Source organism: Branchiostoma lanceolatum, chromosome 19 (assembly GCF_035083965.1).
Source record: "Branchiostoma lanceolatum isolate klBraLanc5 chromosome 19, klBraLanc5.hap2, whole genome shotgun sequence".
Classification (NCBI taxonomy): domain Eukaryota; kingdom Metazoa; phylum Chordata; class Leptocardii; order Amphioxiformes; family Branchiostomatidae; genus Branchiostoma; species Branchiostoma lanceolatum.
In genome coordinates, this window is record NC_089740.1 from 9495393 (window position 1) to 9512320 (window position 16928).

At 43.0% G+C, this 16928-nt stretch overlaps 2 protein-coding genes and 1 long non-coding RNA gene across 4 annotated transcripts; 2 read left to right on the forward strand and 1 right to left on the reverse strand.

Annotated features, from left to right (window-relative positions):
• Positions 1-32: 32 nt before the first annotated feature.
• Positions 33-3408, reverse strand: LOC136425343 (beta-1,3-galactosyltransferase 6-like). 2 transcript variants are annotated; one of them, XM_066414192.1, is made up of 4 exons: positions 3271-3408; positions 2399-2602; positions 1716-2362; positions 33-600 (listed from the first exon to the last, which is right to left on the reverse strand). In XM_066414192.1, exons 2-4 carry the CDS (start codon positions 2588-2590, stop codon positions 393-395), a joined length of 1047 nt encoding a protein of 348 aa, XP_066270289.1. In that variant the 5' UTR covers positions 2591-2602; positions 3271-3408; the 3' UTR covers positions 33-392. The 2 variants fall into 2 exon arrangements, with proteins under 2 accessions (XP_066270289.1, XP_066270288.1); XM_066414191.1 differs by having other exon boundaries at positions 1716-2602.
• A 104-nt stretch (positions 3409-3512) lies between these two features.
• Positions 3513-8230, forward strand: LOC136425342 (uncharacterized). The gene is made up of 5 exons (XM_066414190.1): positions 3513-3939; positions 4475-5925; positions 6254-6578; positions 7385-7602; positions 7837-8230. The coding sequence occupies exons 1-5, from the start codon at positions 3913-3915 to the stop codon at positions 8105-8107; spliced, it is 2292 nt and encodes a 763-aa protein (XP_066270287.1). The 5' UTR covers positions 3513-3912; the 3' UTR covers positions 8108-8230.
• Positions 8231-11481: 3251 nt separating this feature from the next.
• LOC136425635 (uncharacterized) lies at positions 11482-16874 on the forward strand. The gene is made up of 3 exons (XR_010754097.1): positions 11482-11639; positions 14160-14372; positions 15220-16874. It is a non-coding gene; the product is annotated as an uncharacterized lncRNA (long non-coding RNA).
• Positions 16875-16928: the final 54 nt, after the last annotated feature.

The following is a 16928-nucleotide window of genomic DNA, read 5'->3' on the forward strand; positions in this document are numbered from 1 at the left end:
AAATTACTCTTCTTGTTGATACAACTCTGCTCTTTTCTCTTCATTTTGAATAGGTCGACCTAGCTATGCTAAAGAGGTCAGTTATCAGTTAGGAAAATGGAATATTGTTTCACATGTTAGATTTCATTACTGATCATATACATAACGAAATGTTGTGTAAACAACGTCGAACACTTTAACAAAACTTCTTTGTACGAAAGCCCACAAGGACATTCTTGCAGGTAATGCGAAACCTTTCCACGGCCTCTGCGGACAACTCTTTCGCAACCCCTGTTAAACCCTTTTCCTAGAGGTTGCGAAAGGGTTTTGCAGAGACTTGAAAAGGGGTCGCAGAGGCTTTTATATCTCTGGAAACATTTCTACAGACATGGGTTTTGCGAAAAACATTATTATTAAATGATTCCCCACGTTCTGTTACAACATTGGGAGGGAGGAACGTCCCAGTTGTAGATGTAAGACCTTCTCTTCAAAACTTCCTTCGGACAGAGTCTCCCCGTCTCGATCACCATCTTATACTGCGCCTTCATGCCCTCGTCGTACACCTTGTGGTTGATCAGGTACTCGTCCATGCAGCCGCGGGACTCGTGCTCAGAGTTGAACCTACGAGAAACAAAAACGAGAATTAACGAGACATGACGAGAACTGACGAGAGATGAATGCAATGGTAGCTATATGGTAGCAACGGGTACATTAATGACCGTAAAGACACAAGCAGAAATGAAAAACAGAGCGGAGGGTTTGGTTAACATTTTTCAAATGAAAGTGCATCCGTAGGATTTTGGCGCAAAAATTGAAAATATTCTTGTGAGCAAATCTTAATGTTAATGGCAGGTACTGACATATACAACCCCTTTTCAGCATATTTTCTTCATTATTTCGTCTATTTTTGATATTTGTGAACTGTACAAAAACAAAACAAAAACTCCCGGACACCACCTCAATAGTAAATAAACAACAACATCCCAGTGCACTGGAGGACCCCCATGGTGGTCTAATCACTTAGGCACACGTTAGACTGCCAGATGCCATGAAGCTCTTCTTCTTTGGAAACACTCATATCTTTTTCCAACAGGGTAGAATACAACTATTAATTTATTCTAGAGAGTCTACTTTGAAGGGTATCAATAAAGTGTGGTTATTTTCCCTTCAAAACTGCAAGAACTCTGGTAAGGATGATTTTTTACAGAAACTGGTGAACTGTAAACAGGCCCCCCACTGGGCGGTCAGCCTGATAAGAAGTACAGAAGCCATGTGTGGCCATGTGTTAGTTTCACACTGTGTGTTGTTTTGGATGGAGGATAACAGTTTTCTAAAGTTGTTTGTATGGTGCAGTAATGTTGTAACCTCCCTTCCTGAATATCTGTAAGCAATTCTATAGAGCTGATAAAGCTTGCTATGCAAAGAAACAGTAGGAAAATCTACTTTCTGTATTGGCCTAAAACTACATAGTGGGTCTTTAATCGTAGTGATGACGTCATTTTTTTCTCGTCCGCCATTTTGGTTCTATTTGAAGGTCGGAGGTGTTGACGACACCTGTTGATTGCCGTTCGATGTATAAAAAAAGACATTTGACATTTCTTTTTACTCAATCACTGTGACAGTCATGTAATGAGTTTGGACAGTCAACTTCATCATTTTACATGAAAGTGTGAGATCTAAACGGAACAAGAAATGCCGCCGCACAAAAACTTCTTTCCACTTCCGCTACCACTCACCTTGGATCATGCACCCTAAACACATCCAGCGGTGATAGCCACGCCCCCATAGACACGTCCTCACTTTTGTAAGGTTTCAGCCAATGAGCGTTACTAGCTATGAAATGTGCCAAGTCCGCAGACAATATGTAGCCGCCTCCAAACGCGTACGGTAGATACGTGTCGCACAAGAACCAGTCCTTTTCTTCATAGATCCCTTCACGATAAACAGGTGACTTCCCGCTGAAAAATCCCCAGAACAGTTTCGACTGGATGTTTCTTTCCTTTAGCTCCTTCTGAAGGAGTTCAGTTCTCACGAATGTGTCGTCGTCTGTCTTGAGGACGTATTTAAAGTCCAAATTTTCGTCCAGCCACTTGAATGTTAATAACACCTTTGCCGCTAACCCACCGTATGAGTCATTAAAGTCCCACAAGAAAACTAAGTCTCCGTGTTCTTTGTTCTCCTGGATCAATTCATCTGTAGCCTCCTTGTCCAACGATTTCATGCCTATGACGAACCGCTGAAGAACGTTGTCGTCTGCTAACTTAAACCACGTCTGCCTAAGAGTGTTTCTTCTCCACAAATATTTCGGTCCAGTCGGGATGAGAATAACCAGGAACGCTTTGAGAGGTTTTGAAATGGCGTTTTCTGACTTCTCTTCGATCGCCTCGTTCCCCGATATACCACCGAGTTTTCTTATCACCTCATTCCCCGGTATGCCGCTGAGTTTCCTTATTCCCAGTGATCCGTACGGTTGGCGGGTAGCCTGGCACTTTAAGACGGCCTGTGTGGCTATGTACAAGACGAACAGGAGCATAGCCAGCATCAGCGGCATCAAGCGGCGGGAAAGTCGTCTGCACATCGAGACGGTGGTCGCATCTACCTCGGTGGACATGGAAAATATAACCTAGAAAAACACACATAGGGACAGAACGATTAGAATGAAATGTGGAGCTATATTTTAACAAGGACGTCATTTTGCTTTCTATGAATCGTAGTAAAAGGAAAGGAATCTCGATCCAGTTCTATGTCGCTGAATAACTGGTCGATCGTGACAGAGAAGACAGACACTATCTACAGTATTTATATCACAGGTTCATTGTGCCGGAAAGTTCCTCTAGCTCTTTTCGACAAGCACAATGAACATTGGACCACGGCTTTGGGAGAATGATGCCTATGGGAGAATCATGTTGTTATGCAATTCTAAGTTTAGAGAAAAAGCTAATGTCAGAAATTAAAATATAGCCGAACGCTGTCCAACATGGACTAGTTCCAAATTATACCTTCACTCTATACCCTACATCCACTATACACACACATTCACTTACCATTGCACATGTTCCAATATGATTTGATACGTACAGTTTTGAATCAAAACATAAATCTAAACATCCATTTCAAGCTACACAACTTATGTATATTAAAGCAAGGAGGTTTAAATATTTAAACCTCCTTGATTAAAGTGGGTCACGATTTCTAACGCTTTTGCAATATTGGCATACGTCGCCACGTAAAAACATGCAACACAGAAACAATTTAAAAGAAAGCAAGTCAGAACGGTGTGATAATACCTACCTAACAGTAGTCTTGGCAAGTCTGGTGGCCTCTTAAACTGAAGTGGACAAGACACAGTCGTTTTTCCCTGGTGTGGGGACGTGGCTTGATTGACGACCTATTTCAGTAAGACAACTGACCGACAGAGCAAAACATTGCCACTGCGCATGTGCGCCAAAACCCGTTTGTCCAGTATATGACGTCAGGTAAGAAAAAGACGACAGGGTTTGTCCAGTAGGGTGATCATCAGACTGATCAAATAGGCGTATCTAATTGCCTGTATTAGCCAAAGGCCATAGGCCTATCCGTTTGCTATCACGTGCACAATATATGAACATAGCGATAATATATTACTTAAAGTAATGGAAAGTACACCAAAACTTTTCACGGTGAGGTGGTTGATAAATGCAACAATGTTTGTCGACAATGTCTATATTTGTTTAGCCCTTGCGAGTTCCAATGCTTGAATATATCAAAGGTCAAATTTTCAAGGTCACTTGATAATCCATGAAACCAGTTTTTCTCGGTGACTGAGTAGGCTGGGGAGGGCGGCGTGTCAACAATCGATATCGTAGCGGAGAATAGCAGTTACATCAGGCTGATACGCGATATCCAGTACAGTTGAACCGATATGTCTTGCGTGCGATTGCTAAGAGCATTCCAATGATTTTTGATTCCCAACCGTACAAGGTGAGTCCCTATTGTAAGTGGAAGCAACTTTTGATTGATGTTACGGAAAAATTGTACCACTGACAGTGCATGTTCCAGTTGAAGAATAAAATGGCCGCTCGATATACACATAGAGATATGACTGCTGAAATCAGATCTAGAAGCGAGAAAATTTGTAACATGTATCTGATTTAATAGAGGATCTATCCAGTACTACCGTCGTTGAAGTCCAATTTCTAACCTTTAAATTGTGCTATATGCCTTCAAATGGATATTGCATGCACAAACTCTACGAGAATAGCCATACTAAGTCAATTATTGTCGTATGTATCAATTCAAGATGAGACCAGGTCCCTACCTTTTATAAATCCAGGGATTATGATCTTCTTTGGGACTTCCCAGCAAAATTTCAGCCAAAACATTATTTGTATCATAAGTCAAATTCTATTTCACACAGAGTACGTGTCATTCTATTTCTCTTCTGGGCTATTCCAGTATAATGTCAGTCAATATATATATCGTTGTTTCATGCGTTGTGATACTCTTTTTCATACAGGGCATGTGTAACCCAGCTTCACGATTTTATCCAGCATACTGCCGACCAGTCATGATCACCACCAGGAGAATAAAACTTCTGTTTTGTGCCATCACGGTCCTCGGCATTCTAATTTGCATACAAGAACACCAAGCCATAACGGAGTTTTCGATGTCTCTACTCGCACCTGAAAGCATCGTCGACAGACGGTTTCCACGGCGACTTGTTCCTCGTAGAAATGTACGCTCAAGGAACCATCGACTTTTTCCTTCTGCTAATCAGCCAAGGGGCAGATTAGATCCAAGATCTTCAGACCATGTAGTGTACGGAGCAAAACAATACAGCCCACAACCTCCAAAACTTTCAATCCATGGACCCAACGACAAAAGACGTCGTAGACCTAGCCGTTCAAGGGGTCGGGTTCACCATATTAATAGAACCAAAACAGACAATCGTCGACATCCTAAACTCTTTGTAAAACATTCTAAATATTCAAACATCGTCCCTGGGTTAACAACACAAAAATATATCAACTTGCTTGAGAAGGTAAAAGATGCACTGCAGACTGCAGAAAGTACTAAGAAGAAAAGCTACTTCAAGTCAGATGGTGTTGTCCATACCTTAAAGGCCGAAAATTTTAAGAGCTATGAAAGAGACGTCAGCCCTCGTCGTCCTGGTATGGCAGTCGAACTTTTACACGACATGGCAGTGGACAGTTATCTACATCGTACAGTTGCAAACGGCAAGGCAACACACAGTCAAAACCCTGCCAATTTTCCACAGCAAGGCTCGAGCCGCAGTGACGTTAGAAAGCGAGGGCTTCCTAATGTTTCAGTCACGCGTGTAGACGGCAGACTCCAGGAGCCTTCGATGGTTGTCCAAAATCCAAAAACTCCAATAACTAGGCAACAAGACAGTGTAAACATGCGCGAAACAGAAAGTATTCGAGCACCAGGGATTCTTGTGCAGGATTCAAATCTCTTAAAAATAGACAATGAACACATTTCTAACGTAGATGTTGAAAATTCTATGAACAAAGAAGCGAACAGTCATTTTGTCCTTAAAACTCTACCAAAAGATTCAAGAAACACTGACCAAGACAGTGACATCCTGAACTTTTTTATGCGTGATTCAAAAGCAACGGGAACAGAAAGATACCTGAATGCAATGGGAGGAGACAGACGTTCGTCTCCAAGCGCCCCCGTGAAGATTTCAAACAGAAAAGAAACAGAACACCATCAAATTTCTCCTGTTTCATTGAAGAAACCAACTGAAGTTATACCACATGGTAACAAACATACTAAATCACGCGGGACAACTTTGGATGACGCAAAAGCGGACATTCTGCATCTCAAAAACTATATACGGAATATTTCAGATAAACGCAGACCACAGGCTCCCCACAATACGTTGGGAAAATTTGAGGAATTCTTTGATAGATTCTTCAACGATTCACGTATTCGAAGAATGCAGTAAGTTGATGCACATATTCCATGTTTTCTTGATTAATATTTTTGACGTTTGTGCATGTTGTGGTCTTTTATATCTATTTTATTAATTCATTACCACATTTGTGGAAGGATCGACATAACAGGTGACTATCACCTTTTCAAGATGTTTTGACCATCGCACACCGGGGCATGCCCCTACTCTTTACATACTCTATATCACTCTATATCGTACTCTATATTACTCTATATCATACTTTTCGTTTCCTTAAACTGCCCGGCCGGGCCCCTGTTTGGGACCGTAACAATAAAAGGGCATCGGATAATCTAATTGTCTTACCCCTCCCCATAGACGCGTCACTCGGACGTTCTACGACGCAAGACGTCACGTCATCCGATTCTCAGACTACGACGTCTTCATGGAGCAATGCGAGAAGAGCGACTTCACCCTCCGCAACACCTCCCGACCCTGTGACGTCGTGCACACACCTGTCAATCACTACCGCACATGCGCAGTGGTCGGCAACAGCGGGATTCTGCTCAACAGCAGCTGCGGCGCTGAGATCGACGCTCACGACTTCGTCATCCGCTCCAACCTCCCGCCCGTCCTCAAGTTCAGCAAGGACGTCGGGACTAGGACGAACTTGACGTTGATAAACGGGATCCGGCTGATTCAGGTAGGCTATTTACTGTTACCGGCCGCCCAATGGCCTAGTTGGTAGAATGTTCGCCTTGCATACGGCTGTGAATTCGATCCCCGGCCGGGTCATGCCAAAGACTTTAAAAATGGTACATACTGCTTTCTCTGCTTAGCAATCAGCATTTGGGAAAGAGTATGGAAGTTAAACACACATCACTACTAGAGTGGACTAGCCCCCTGCTGTAGTGATTGCACAAAGTTGTGTGGCCCAAGGGCTACTGAAACGGAGATGGGGACCGCCTATGCACCATCGGTGCGGAAGGAACTTTGACTTTGATTTACTGTAAAAGTGGAAGATACTGCTCGAGCGCAATTCCTCGCATGATTTTGACTGCTGAACTTGCAATCGCCCTTGATACTTAAGGAGGCTTTGTGCTCTATACCAAAATATCTTGCTGAAATTTTTAGAAAGTATTGTACGACGAAACATGACGAGATATTTTATACATAGACAAGCTATACGTTGTGAGGCCATGATTCTGTATCCTTAGTGACCGATGGTATGTGCGATGTTTCCTTCATGTGGTTACTTGTTTAATGTAGATTTCTCAAACGCAAAGTATTTGCATATACAATACTTTGCGTTTGAGAACAGATCCATAAGCAGCGACACCTGTGCTGCAGTGCAATGTGAACCAGTCAGAATTGCCTTGACGAAGGTGACAGATGGTCACCGAAACGTCGGTTGAATAAAACACTTAGTTGTGTAAAAAGAGTACTTTCATTTAGTGACTTACCAACCTGATAAAACTATTCACGGATGAATAAACCATTATTATGCAGGTCCATGAGCAGCTCGAATCGCCGGACCCAGCAGTGAGAGAAAAGATGCTGAAACTCCTGAGCGAGTCCCCCGGCATGATATTCAGCTACGTGCTCTACATGTTTGGGTCTCAAGCATTCGACAGGCTGCAGTTTATAGACGAAGTCCTTAAACAATACAACATTTCAGTCATAATAGCTTTTCCACACGAGTCATTGCTGAGGAACTTTAGGGCGAGGTAAGGAAGTTAGTGAATTGTATTTCTTGTACATTAGAATCAACTCTCACAACATACTTAGCTATGCTTAGCTGGCCACTCTATTGTTGACTTGTTCTTTTGGCAAATCATTCTTCCGATTTGGCCATGTTTTACTACCTTTCGCTATCTACTGAGTTTGGTAGAGAAAAGAACATCACATAGTTTTAAGTGTATTTTCTTTATCAGACTGAAAGTAATTGTTTACTTCCACAGCCTCTTCGCTTGGCTCAGCGGTGGGAAATGGTGGAAAGCTCCGTCCACAGGAATGAACAACTTCGCACTGGCGTCCACCTTCTGCGACCGGATGTCTCTGTACGGTTACTATCCCATGAAAACCTACAACAACAGGACCGTCCCCTATCACTACTACGACAGGCGGAAACCCAGCAAGAGACACGAGTTTACAGAGGAGTTTGAAACTCTCCAAAAACTCCAAGAAAAAAGGCTGCTTCGACACGTCGTCGGGACTTGTTCTTTAGTTTGACAACAACAATGAAGAAAAAAGAACTTCAAAGGTTCAAGATTCTTTTAATTACAAATGTAGACCCAACAAGAGTTTTGATATCTCACACCTCAGTGAAATAAATGTTTTGTTTGTTTAATTGCAGTTCATTCATCATGCATGTTATAGTATACATTACTTGTACCATATGTCAATTGATTATTTCCTGTCATTTGAATTATAAAAGTGTGTAGCTAGCATATGGAAATATGCAACTGCGAAATTACAAACTGACAGATCAAAAACAATACCTCTATGTGCCCTATGGCACAATCTTAAACGGGGAGAAAGGAATTTTTCAGTTGAACATTCTCATTCATTTTCCTATTTGACAAAGACAAATGATTGGTTTAATACAATTGACGCACACGGTGTATATAATCGAATTCGCTGGCAGAGACAAACGGCATCTAAATCAAACTGACAAAGCAAAAAAGAATTTCTTTTCATGCAGTACTTAAGAAATTCTTACTATAAAATGCTGTTTTCAGTAGCTAATGGCCCAACAGACAAATGAACACATTCAAACCTATCTTAACTTTTTCTTGCATACCAGGTTTTAACGGGGGTAATATTAAGTGGGTAACATTTAGTAAGAAATGAAAGCAAGACTCATTTGATACCCAACTTTCTTCGTCCAGATCCGTTCCTTAGTAACTTTTGTCTCTTAGCCATTGCGTCTTTCTTTTCCAAAGAGTTGTTATCCTTGGGAGCTTCCCTGACTGAGGGCAGTCTCCTCGCACTTTTGGTGGTCGTTGCGTTGCATCGCCGAAAGGGGGCGCTCTTTGACGCTGAAGGCTTTGGACGACGCCCACGGCAAAAGATCAGCATGACGCTCAGGACGAACACCGTCAGTAGAAGGACGAAGTGGATTGGCACACACGCGTGTGTCCCTTGGTTGGGCAGGCGATTTGTGGTGTTCTGTGGAAATGAGATTTACATATCATGGCTGCAGAGTGCTTCTGTATACATTTGTAAACGTTTGTTAGCTGAACTTGAATTTGATTTGTATCCCAACTTGTCGGCGAGGAGAATGAAAGGGAATGTCCTCACCTCACATATTTCGTCACATTTGCTGATTTTGTAGCCTGTTCCCATCACCTCCGCCTGGAAAAGATCAACCAAAAGCCTTTTTCAAATATGAAAAAAAGGACATACAAGAAGATTTTCGTTTGATTACGCTTCCCCATGTATATTCTAACTTACACATCATAAGCTAACGAAACTCGTTAGCTCTCGATGACAATAGATAGGACAAAATTACAATACCTTGGTCAACACTATTGCGTTAGTCTGTATTTCTTCAGGGTCTAAGACTCGTCGACGAAACCTCGGCTTCTTGAAGGTAGAACGTCTCTTGCCCATGACCCTTTTTTCTGGATACCGCAAAGGCCTGTCTTCTTCTGGCAGTGTTCAGTACAGTAGTAGGGGAGAATTTGCCACTCTTCCATGTTATTTGACCTTTGTAATGAATTATATAAGTTTACATAAAACTTTAATGCGTGATACAAAAGTCAATTATTCCTTCCTTACTTGGTGTTCCTCTAACCTTTATGCTTTTCCATAAATCCCTATTCAGTCTTGTCCTAACACTAAAGGCTTCCATATGTGTATGTCACCTGTCAATGCCTACTGGTTAGGCCAGCGGACACGGGATCGAGAGGTCACGAGTTCGATTCCTGGCATTCGTGGCTAGATGATGTGTGTGTCCTAGGCCTTGTGGAAGCTACTGTATTATGCATGACTTCTCTCACTCCACTCATGTGTATACCTGACTTCGGTCCTTATTTTTGCATTTACATCGAGAGTGTAGATAGCATCGTTGTTTATTTTCGCAAGGTTCCTTGTTATTCTATCCGTTGAATTTAAATTTGTAGCACTACGACTCATCAACATGCAAATAGGGACCCCAATATGGCGGCGAACGCACCAATGACGTCACGCGAATACACGTAATGCGTGACATGCGCAGGTCGTAAGATTAATCGATTAAGCGTCTGTGGTATGCGAATACGGGAAACTGTATTGGAGTTGACGACAAACATTTATTGGGAAAAAAAGTCAGCAAAATATCAGATACGGAGAAAAAATTGTAATCGTTAACTCATTATAACTCCTGACGGGAAACTTGTTTTGACCGGAAAACTGATGTGTCGATCCTATGATGCACCTCGATATTTGCCTCGTGAGCTACTCTCTAAGCACAGGTAAGACTTAACTTTACCTGGTAATAGATCGAAAACAGGTTTTAACAAGAGTTCGGCGACCTCAAATCTCCATGAACTATTCTGTGTATGCAAATAAATTACACATTCACATAATATATGCTTGGTCATAAACACCTTTATCTAACTTAGACATGATGCAATATTGTCAGTCCGTATTTGAGTCTTATAATGGAAAACACTGCAAATATTGATTTTCCTCATTAGTTATGCAAATTAAGTGTCGATTAGCATAATTTGCACATCATTGTGTACATCTCTGTCTTAGCTACCTGCATACTAAATATCATGGAAATCCGTCGTCCCTTTGTTCAGTTACTTTCCTTAGAACATTTTCACAATAACGCCACTGCAGTTCCAGAGCAAGCCGCTAGGGGGCCTAAACCTACACCACTTCTTTCTTACATCACAAGCTATCTGCCACCCAAAAATCAAGACCACAGCACGTCCAGGTCAAAAGATACAAAAACGGAAGTTCTGCTGCAGTACCAAGGTCACATACCAGGGGGCCTAAAATTGACCTTGAATTTTGGCTTCACAACACCCGCCCACATACCAAATATCATCGTAATCCCTCCAGAGGTTCTTGAGTTATGCTGACTACAATAGTCCGGAAACACAAACAGACACACACACACACAAACACGCCAAAAACAATATCTCCATTTTTTCATGGAGATAAAGATAGATATTCATGGGAGAGTATCAAACACCTATCCCACACCGGACATACTTAGATTATAGTTACATCACACACATACAAATGTAGTTACATCACGGATGTTTGTTTACTATGGACTCGTTTTTAATCTCGATGAGAAATCCAGCCCTGGGAAACTGTGAGTGTTCGGAGTTCATAGGGCCGGCAAGATATAGATTGCGACAAAGTGCATTTAGTGACAGTACGCTGCTAGCCTGTCTTTGCTGGAAAATGTGCGGATGTTTGGGCAAATGTCGACTATCTGACGTCTGCTTGCATCATGAAGACCCTTCGGCTTTCTACACCAGTCCGGTAAGTTAGTTAAAGTTAAAGACCCGGCGTCCTGAAAAGACGCATAGGGGTGGCGCCCATTTCTATAGCCCTTGGGCTACACACATTTGTGTAAGTCACTACAGCAGGGGGGGTGCTGGTGTGTGTTTAACTACCATACTCTTTCCCAAATGCTGAGTGCTAAGCAGAGAAAGCAGTATGTACCATGATTTAAGTCTTTGGTATGACCTGGCCGGGGTTCGAACTCACGACCTACCGTGTACAAGGCGAAAACTCTACCCACTAGGCCATTGCACCGGTAAGTAAGTTAGTGACATGCCTTTAAACTGATCTCTTTGTGCGTCACAAACAAATGTATGTGGAACTGTAACTAACAATCACAGTGGTCATGTATCTTCTCTGTGTAACCCACGGGAAGAAATACCAACGATTCTAAAAAGAACAATGGACGGTCTGTACATTTTCTCCGCCTGTTTAAAGCTCTAAAGTTTTCAAAATCTATTCCGAGGTCTATGACGAAGAATTGTAACATCGAATCACATATGAAATGCGTCATGCATGGCGCTTCCAGTTAACTTGTTACGGCTTCAGGTGTTTATTCTGTTCTGTTGCATAATATAAAACTCTTACTTTGTATAAAGAAGAGTCATGACTAAGGATCATACTTATTTCCTTCTTTATTGTTCATGCTTATGAGAACTGGCTTTTGCACGGTCGTCTACAATTGTTTCCACGGCAGGTAGGTCATGCGCTTGCCGGCGATTTCGTGATGTCTTACATAAAAGCCCGTCCCTGGCGCTCACACAAGGACGGGCACTCGGGTGCAGTGCCTTAACTCGCCCGCAACCCTGGCTGCGCTTGCCGGCGATTTCGTGATGTCTTACATGAAAGTCCGTCTTTGGCGCTCACACCAGGATGGGGCACTCGGGTGCAGTGCCTTAACTCGCCCGCAACCCTGGCTGCGCTTACCGGCGATTTCGTGATGTCTTACATAAAAGCCCGTCCCTGGCGCTCACACAAGGACGGGCACTCGGGTGCAGTGCCTTAACTCGCCCGCAACCCTGGCTGCGCTTGCCGGCGATTTCGTGATGTCTTACATAAAAGCCCGTCCCTGGCGCTCACACAAGGACGGGCACTCGGGTGCAGTGCCTTAACTCGCCCGCAACCCTGGCTGCGCTTGCCGGCGATTTCGTGATGTCTTACATGAAAGTCCGTCTTTGGCGCTCACACCAGGATGGGGCACTCGCGCGATCGGGTGCAGTGCCTTAACTCGCCCGCAACCCTGGCTGCGCTTACCGGCGATTTCGTGATGTCTTACATAAAAGCCCGTCCCTGGCGCTCACACAAGGACGGGCACTCGGGTGCAGTGCCTTAACTCGCCCGCAACCCTGGCTGCGCTTGCCGGCGATTTCGTGATGTCTTACATGAAAGTCCGTCTTTGGCGCTCACACCAGGATGGGGCACTCGCGCGATCGGGTGCAGTGCCTTAACTCGCCCGCAACCCTGGCTGCGCTTACCGGCGATTTCGTGATGTCTTACATGAAACATCCTAAATTATAAAGTGGACGATAATGGTACCGAACGACAATTGGTACTGCGAGCTAGCAGTTGCTGGCTGTAACATTTTATACTCAGTAACAAGAATTAGCCTGACGAATCGCGCTCCTAGTACGTGGTCAGCCGGTCCCAGTGTGACCGCCAACCCGGTGGGGGTCAGTAACCTCCGGCCGAGAGCTTGTGTAAACACAGGCTATATTAAGAATCAAATTTACTTAATCAATGATAACAAAAGAACTCACTTTACTTCACTTTACTTAAAGAACTCTGGGTAGCTATAGATCTTGTACCAGCAAGGTGCATCTAAACCAAACAAAGTACATGCTCTTAAAGACATAGTCTTCTCTGCCTAGGTTTTAGACTCCATCTTGTGCGATAAAACATACAAAGTTCTGTACGTAAACAATGCTGACATTCCATCGGCGACGGTGTTACATAGCGTGGGAACCATTCTAACGTTTCAACTAGGCTTCTGTTATGTATTTACATGTATTCATTAACTTATTCGCACGTCTTGTCAAACATTTTATTTTCCATAATGTACAAGTGACGGCGAGAATATAAGTTGAGTACAACTTGAGTCCGCCGTCACTTAGTCTATGTCCCTTCATTTGTATTATTTGATGTTTTCTTAATTTCTTTGAATGAAAAATAATGCAAAAACATTCCATTGGGAGCATCTGCATAAGATACCTTAGCCTGACAAATCGCGCTCCTAGCGGCCGGTCCTGTAACCGCCATGGGGGTCAGTAACCTCCGGCCGAGAGCTTGTGTAAATACAGGCTAAAGATACCTGAATTCTAAGTAAACATTCTCTTACTGTTTATTCATATTTCTGTCATCATTGAAGACCACAGCTGCAGGTTAATTACTTTGTCAAGTTGTACGTATACCTCTGTACCGGTACCCGTACCTGATCAACAACCATACCAACCAACAGTCAACAACCATATCAATATAAACACTGAAACCAGCTCAGCCCAGGGGCGCACCCGGGGGAGCCATACTCTCAAATATCAAATAATCAACGTTAGAACAAATGCATACAAATATTCATCCTTCACCCGCACCATCCCCTGCCTGGCACGGTAGTGGCGAGTCCCACCGTTGAGTCGTACCGTGCCAGGCTGGAGGACTGTCCGCCTTAGCCTGGGACCTCCCCCCCCCCCTTCTTTGCCCCTCGCGGGGTCATCTGGGAGAATACCATGATGATGTACACATTCAATTACAATCATTTGACACACCCCTATCCTCTCCGCAGTGGCTGCAGAAACCAGCCCTGTTCCTGCTGTACCGTGTGCTGTTCGCTGCCGCGGTGTTGTCCATCCTGCTCCGGGATGTTCTGACGTGGTACGGGGAGTTTCCCGACCGGCAGTGGGCCGCCACAGCTTCGCACTGGGCGTTCGCTGTTCTCACCGCTCACAGTTTGTGGAGCGCGGCTGTCTGTATACATCAGTCGTACCGGGCAAGACGGGTAAACCCCCCTCTCACTGGACCCACGGCACGCTGGCGGCGTCGCTGCGTCCTACATTGGATTTGTGTTACCCTTGACTTTATAATGGGAATATCATTCACGTATGACCACCGCAAAAGTATGACCAAAAAGACATCAAAACACATAAAGCTTAGAAACATTCGTTTTTTGTCGATGAAACTCTTTGCTTTTGTCGATGAAGTGCTTTGTCAATTCGATCGGCCGCAGCGACGCCGCCAGCGTGCCGCGAGTCCAGTAAGAGGGGATTACTGCTAGCTTCTACATTGTGTACCAGGCTCCGAGAGTCGCTGGAAAAATTGTAGAAATAGGCCAAATAGAGTGAATAGTAATTGCTACGGAAAGAGGGATGATAGGCGACACACAAATTTCCGGGTACTACTTTTCCAGCGATCCACTGAGCCTGGTAGAGGCTAGATTACTACTTTAGTCAAGAAATGTATGAATATAAGCGAATAAAATGATAAATACAACCCTCCCTTTCGCTTTCTGTGGTAAGCAAGCGAAAGGGGAGAGTCAGTGGTAACTACTGAGGATGGTACTCAGGCTAGGTCAAGGAATATCATTGGAAAGGGAAATTAATAATTATACAATTTGTCCAATGATGTGTGATACAATGAAATTAGTATCGACTGGTATCGATTGAGATATAGTCGACCGAAATCAAGTTTTCGACGTTTTGTGTTGAGTTCAGAATTCGCGCATGCCTTATAAACTTGCATAATGATTCTCTTGAAATCAATACAATCATTCTCATAATGTGTTTCTTTATCATTACAATCTTTTTATATCGCGATATCTCAACGTTAACGTTATTTCTCTATTTCAGGTTGATCAACAGGACCTAACAGGCAGTCCCGAGACCCTCCACTGGTCCTTAAAGGCGAGCTGGGTCATCTTAGACTGTTCCTTCGCCGGTGCTATCATCACGTCCATCTTGTTCGGTGCCTTGCTGGGTGCCACATATGACTGGGATGCGCGTAACATCCTTCTCCATGTCGTTAATTCAGTCCTAGTGATCATTGATATCTTAGTTTCAGGGTTTCCCTGTCGCTTTCTTCACGTTGTGTATCCGATGATATTTATTATTGTATACATAATATTTACTGTAGTGTATTGGGCAGCCGGAGGGATATACGAGGGAAACTCTTATATTTATACATTCCTGGACTATAGCGGTAATCCAGCATTGGCGGTGGGAACGGCTATAGGTTTTATCCTATCTTTGAGCGTGAGTCACCTGATAGTGTACGGGTTGGGTAAGGGGAGGGAAGCATTGGCGAGGCATGTCCGCGAACGGTCCAGTGGACAGGACACAACTACTGACCACAACAACATTCCGGCCTTAATCCGTATTGACCAGATAGCCACGGCACGTCTCTGATACTATGGTAACAATCACATGCAGAAATGTGTATGTTGATTTATACTTTCAGTCGACTGTTTCTACTGCGCACTGCAGCTAGGTGTCGCTGCTGCAGTGTGGAGACTGCGGTCCCAAACGTAACTGAGTTTATATATTCGGTCTCCGAAACGTCGGCTACAAATGTAGGTATAAACGCCTAGTTCTGTACACAAAAAACAACTTTATCTTCTAGTGATTTACCAGCTTGATGAAATTATTCACGTTTATAAAACAAGAATTTTCACGACAATAGTACACCGTACACGGTACAATGTATGGCAATAACTATTAAACGTAGTACAAAATATGAATTAAATTAAACATCCGAATTATAAATGAAGAAAGATTCTAGAACCAACAATGCGAGCGACCAACAGTGTTAGGTTATAAGATTAAGTTATAACAACATCAAAGGTTTATCATGAATAATGAAACGTGTGTTTTTCTCAATTGATTTCGATACAACGATGATATCTTCCTCACTTCCCATTTTTAAATTTGTCGGCTTACAGCTTTTCTATGTAGCGAAAACGTTACAACACGTATTGTTGCGTACGGATTGATATGAGATATGTAGAAAGTAAGGGGGCCTTTGTAATCTCCAAGCAGATGTTGTGGATGCTAAATGGTTTCGTTTTCTTTGTCGCCCTTTTCCCCCCAACATCTGCTTGAAGATAGGAAATTTGACGTTTTAGTTAGCGACATTACTGTAACTATATACTATCTAACTGTAACTATACAATATATGATACATATGATATATAATATACTATATCTAATGCCATCGGACAGGTTCACATTTTATCGTATTTTTTGCCACCTAAGAATTAAAAGGAGTTGACGGAATGAGTGGAGATTACATGTTGTTATTGAGTAATATGTTTATGTCAGGAACTTTAGGCGGTACTAAAGTGACGACTATTAAGCAGCTATATGTACACTCAGAGTAAGCACACATGCATTACAAGTAGAAAGAGGTAAATACAGATAAGTACCTGTTAACTAGGAAATATGTTAGTACTGTTCAAGAAAAGCAATTTAGAAGATGAAATACACTTTATGTAACAGCACCGACAGAGACAAACATTAAATCTAGTCGACATCTCACCAACCTACAAAAGCTGTCTTTCTGC

What these genes read in the sequence shown, in the direction of transcription:
- LOC136425343 (XM_066414191.1), bottom strand. Translation starts at nt 2,590, where the DNA reads ATGTCCACCGAGGTAGATGCGACCACCGTCTCGATGTGCAGACGACTT. An exon ending in TTTAGGGTGCATGATCCAAG is followed by an intron (nt 601 to 1,715) that starts GTGAGTGGTAGC and finishes TGTTTCTCGTAG; the next exon opens with GTTCAACTCTGAGCACGAGT.
- LOC136425342 (XM_066414190.1), top strand. Translation starts at nt 3,913, where the DNA reads ATGATTTTTGATTCCCAACCGTACAAG. An exon ending in ACGGGATCCGGCTGATTCAG is followed by an intron (nt 6,579 to 7,384) that starts GTAGGCTATTTA and finishes ATTATTATGCAG; the next exon opens with GTCCATGAGCAGCTCGAATC. An exon ending in CTGAGGAACTTTAGGGCGAG is followed by an intron (nt 7,603 to 7,836) that starts GTAAGGAAGTTA and finishes TTACTTCCACAG; the next exon opens with CCTCTTCGCTTGGCTCAGCG.